At 38.4% G+C, this 4,516-nt stretch overlaps 1 protein-coding gene across 1 annotated transcript; it reads left to right on the top strand.

The window, feature by feature from the left end:
• The first annotated feature begins 332 nt into the window (after window positions 1-332).
• Window positions 333-2,829, top strand: LOC109205493 (transcription factor MYC2-like). Its single transcript, XM_019368208.1, has one exon. It carries the CDS (start codon window positions 538-540, stop codon window positions 2,536-2,538), a length of 2,001 nt encoding a protein of 666 aa, XP_019223753.1. The 5' UTR covers window positions 333-537; the 3' UTR covers window positions 2,539-2,829.
• Window positions 2,830-4,516: the final 1,687 nt, after the last annotated feature.

Raw genomic sequence — 4,516 nt, 5'->3', positions numbered from 1 at the left:
GGATAGTATTTAGCTTTTTGAAAAATCAATCTTTTTTAATGATGTTTCGTTGAATTTATTTTAAAGTAATTACGAAGAATTTCGAATCTTTTCTTTTACTGTATTTCATATTTATAGTTGACATTGTTCTCCTTTCAGGGGTAAAAGAGAATTTACCAACAAGGAGTCTAGAAGCCCAAATATATTGTGGCAGTAAAATCGGAATAGGAAAACTCGAGGAATAGTAGACTTGCCGATTCCTTCGTGGAACCCGGCATCATTTGTCCACTCTCTTTCCTCTCGCTCACCCAAATTCAGCTCAAATTCACCTCAAATAAAACCCAAACTCAAATTCACAATCTAATAAGCAAACTCGAACCCATTTGCCTATTCTTCTCTCTCATATCTTTCTACCTTCCGCTACCTTCTCTCTCCGCCGCACACCCTCTTTTCACCCATTATTCTCTCTCTCTATATATATATCTATATATCTTTCACGCCACCACTTCCAACTGTTTGTGCTGGGTTTATGGACTGACTGATTACAGCTTACCCACCATGAATTTGTGGAATACTAGTGGTACTACCGATGACAACGTTTCTATGATGGAAGCTTTTATGTCTTCTGATCTCACTTCATTTTGGGCTACTTCTAATTCTACTGCTGCTGCTGTTACCTCTAATTCTGATCATATTCCAGTTAATACCCCAACGGTTCTTCTTCCGTCTTCTTGTGCTTCTACTGTCACAGCTGTGGCTGTCGATGCTTCAAAATCCATGCCTTTTTTCAACCAAGAAACCCTTCAACAGCGTCTTCAAACCCTCATTGATGGTGCTCGCGAGACATGGACCTATGCCATCTTTTGGCAGTCATCCGTCGTTGATTTAACGAGTCCATTTGTGTTGGGCTGGGGAGATGGTTACTACAAAGGTGAAGAAGATAAAGCCGGTCGGAAATTAGCTGTTTCTTCTCCTGCTTATATAGCTGAGCAAGAACACCGGAAAAAGGTTCTCCGGGAGCTGAATTCGTTGATCTCCTGCACGCAAACGGGCACTGATGATGCCGTCGATGAAGAAGTTACCGACACTGAATGGTTCTTCCTTATTTCCATGACCCAATCGTTTGTTAACGGAAGTGGGCTTCCGGGTCAGGCCTTATACAATTCCAGCCCCATTTGGGTAGCCGGAGCAGAGAAATTGGCAGCTTCCCACTGCGAACGGGCTCGGCAGGCCCAGGGATTCGGGCTTCAGACGATGGTTTGTATTCCTTCAGCAAACGGCGTGGTTGAATTGGGCTCCACGGAGTTGATTATTCAGAGTTCTGATCTCATGAACAAGGTTAGAGTATTGTTTAACTTCAATAATGATTTGGGCTCTGGTTCGTGGGCTGTGCAGCCCGAGAGCGACCCGTCCGCTCTTTGGCTCACTGATCCATCGCCTGCAGCTGTACAAGTCAAAGATTTAAATACAGTTCCATCAAGTAATAGTAGTAAGCAAGTTGTGTTTGATAATGAGAATAATGGTCACATTTGTGATAATCAGCAACAGCACCATTCTCAGCAACAAACACAAGGATTTTTCACAAGGGAGTTGAACTTTTCAGAATTCGGGTTTGATGGAAGTAGTAATAATAGGAATGGGAATTCATCAGTTTCTTGCAAGCCAGAGTCGGGGGAAATCTTGAATTTTGGTGATAGCACTAAGAAAAGTGCAAATGGGAACTTATTTTCGGGTCAGTCCCATTTTGGGGCAGGGGAGGAGAATAAGAACAAGAAAAGGTCACCTGCTTCCAGAGGAAGCAATGAAGAAGGAATGCTTTCATTTGTTTCAGGTACAATCTTGCCTGCAGCTTCTGGTGCGATGAAGTCAAGTGGATGTGTCGGTGAAGACTCCTCTGATCATTCGGATCTTGAGGCCTCAGTGGTGAAAGAAGCTGAAAGTAGTAGAGTTGTAGAACCCGAAAAGAGGCCAAAGAAGCGAGGAAGGAAGCCAGCAAATGGACGTGAGGAACCTTTGAATCACGTCGAAGCAGAGAGGCAAAGGAGAGAGAAATTAAACCAAAGGTTCTACGCTTTAAGAGCTGTTGTTCCGAATGTGTCCAAGATGGACAAGGCATCACTGCTTGGAGATGCAATTTCATATATTAATGAGCTGAAGTTGAAGCTTCAAAATACAGAAACAGATAGAGAAGACTTGAAGAGCCAAATAGAAGATTTGAAGAAAGAATTAGCTAGTGAAGACTCATGGCGCCCTGGTCCTCCACCAAATCAAGATCACAAGATGTCTAGCCATACTGGAAGCAAGATTGTAGATGTGGATATAGATGTTAAGATAATTGGATGGGATGCGATGGTTCGTATACAATGTAATAAAAAGAACCATCCAGCTGCAAGGTTAATGGTAGCCCTCAAGGAGTTAGATCTAGAAGTGCACCATGCCAGTGTTTCAGTGGTGAACGATTTGATGATCCAACAAGCCACAGTGAAAATGGGTAGCAGACTTTACACGGAAGAGCAACTTAGGATAGCATTGACATCCAGAGTTGCTGAAACACGCTAAAAACACTTGAGATCTCAATTTGTAGGCTTTGAGTTAGCCTTGTAAATTGTGTTCCAGACTATGCTAAATTTAAGAGCTCTGTCTAATGTTTTTGTCATCAAGTTAGAGATTAAGATCAAGGCTCTTTTTGTGTTATTTTTCCACTTGTACCTAGGAATATTCGTGTACATGATTGTTAAAAAAAAAGTCGGGTGGTAGTTCTAGTTCATGTAAAAATTTGCAGCTCCATCCTCTCCTTCAGTATTCTTTGTTCAGGATATATATATGAAGAAGAAATTGATGGTTGGTGAATTTGATTTGCAGCACATGTGATTTAGTTGTCTTCCTACTCACCAGTATTGGGATTCGTATATCTAATTTGGAAGAGTCTATTTCAAGTGGTTCATTCATGAGAAAAATGCGACTCTACAAGCATGCATTCTCTTCAATTCAAAATTAATTCAAACTTTGTGTCAAATAACAGCCTTCATATTATCACATTTCCACTAAAAATTGAGGGATTATATCAAAAGAATTACATATACTAACAAAATATAACTAAGAGAGCCACCAAGTTTCCTATTTATTTGGTAATAGCAAATAAACATGAAAGAAGGAAACATATAATTCTTGAAAGAATGATAGGATAAGGTGAAAATTGTCTAGTAGACTAGACCAGACCCAACAATAAAAAGGAAACTGCAACGAATTAGCCTTTTTATTCGTTTGGCGGCTTGCTCGTTTATATTATGATGTATATGGCCTCCACATATTTTAGTCTAAAAAGAGGGCATGAAGAAGGCATGGATTGCATTATCATTTTGGCATGCATTGAACTTGGTTCTTCTTTTGGTTTCTGACCTATTGTCTTCATAGACCAAGTATTTCCAAAATAGTATATTGGCATAACATGCCATGGATATCATGTGGGTTGAAATTGACAGAAACTTTTCAAATGCACTTAATTTGAACACCTTCTTAACTTTCACTTCTACTAAGGACTGTCTTCCATGTGTGTTTCTCAGAAGCTTGCCTTTCCAGTAAACTTTTCTTAATTAGCTCTCATTCTACTTATTTGGACACGTCATAACTTTTATTGCTAATTATTGAAAAAGGTGTAGGGAGAAAATTGATATAAATAAATCTTCTACACCACTCTGTATAGTATAATGATATATTTGAACATAAACCAGAAAGAAAAAAAATCAGTGTAGATAAATATTCTAAAGAGTCTTAAGCAGAATGGTGACGCGACATAAATTAGTGGACGCGAAGACAAAAAAGGGTGTGGTCGGATACTCGGATAAGAAAACAAATCATGTTTTACATGTGAAATTGGTAAAATACTCAAGTCTTTATATCATATGACCCACCAATTTGTTTGCTCGCATTTCTGTACACTTCATTTCTGCTATGAACCAAGCAAAATAGAAGAAAACAAATAAAAGTTTGGTCCATGAAATTCGTGAGTGAGCCCGATTAGGGTGTGCATAATTGTTCAGAGCAGGGTAGGTGGTCCGGTTGCTGTATTAAAAATATGTCATTTTCAATTTGAAAAGTACCTATCAATTTGTCCATCATACAAAAATTTTGTTCATTTTTTGATTTGTTTTGCTTTTTTGGAAACTAATGTGTGTGTATGGATATTGTTCCAAAGATCCATTTGGTGTGTGGAAAGAATCTTTGAAAATGACCTGTTCTAATGTTTTTCTTTTCTGGAACACAAAAAATACCGTATTTGTTATGAAATAAAAGTAATTTAGTAAAACACGAACAAGAAATAGAGATAGAAAGAAGAAGTTTTTTTTCTTCAAGTGTGTGCTTTTATCCATCTGTTATAAAGCCATTATATAGGCATAAAAAGCAAAGAATCAATATCGTAAAATAGTGGGAGGAAAGGAGAATACATGGTAAATGTAATGGGGCTCAACATGGGCATTCACTAACTATTATTTTCAACACTTTTTCTTGGATGTCCATGTAAAAAAAAATTCAAGTG

Source organism: Nicotiana attenuata, unplaced genomic scaffold (genome assembly GCF_001879085.1).
Source record: "Nicotiana attenuata strain UT unplaced genomic scaffold, NIATTr2, whole genome shotgun sequence".
Classification (NCBI taxonomy): domain Eukaryota; kingdom Viridiplantae; phylum Streptophyta; class Magnoliopsida; order Solanales; family Solanaceae; genus Nicotiana; species Nicotiana attenuata.
This window is presented reverse-complemented; position numbering and strand designations above follow the sequence as displayed.

Coding starts and splice junctions, on each gene's coding strand:
- LOC109205493 (XM_019368208.1), top strand. CDS start 538: ATGAATTTGTGGAATACTAGTGGTACTACCGATGACAACGTTTCTATG.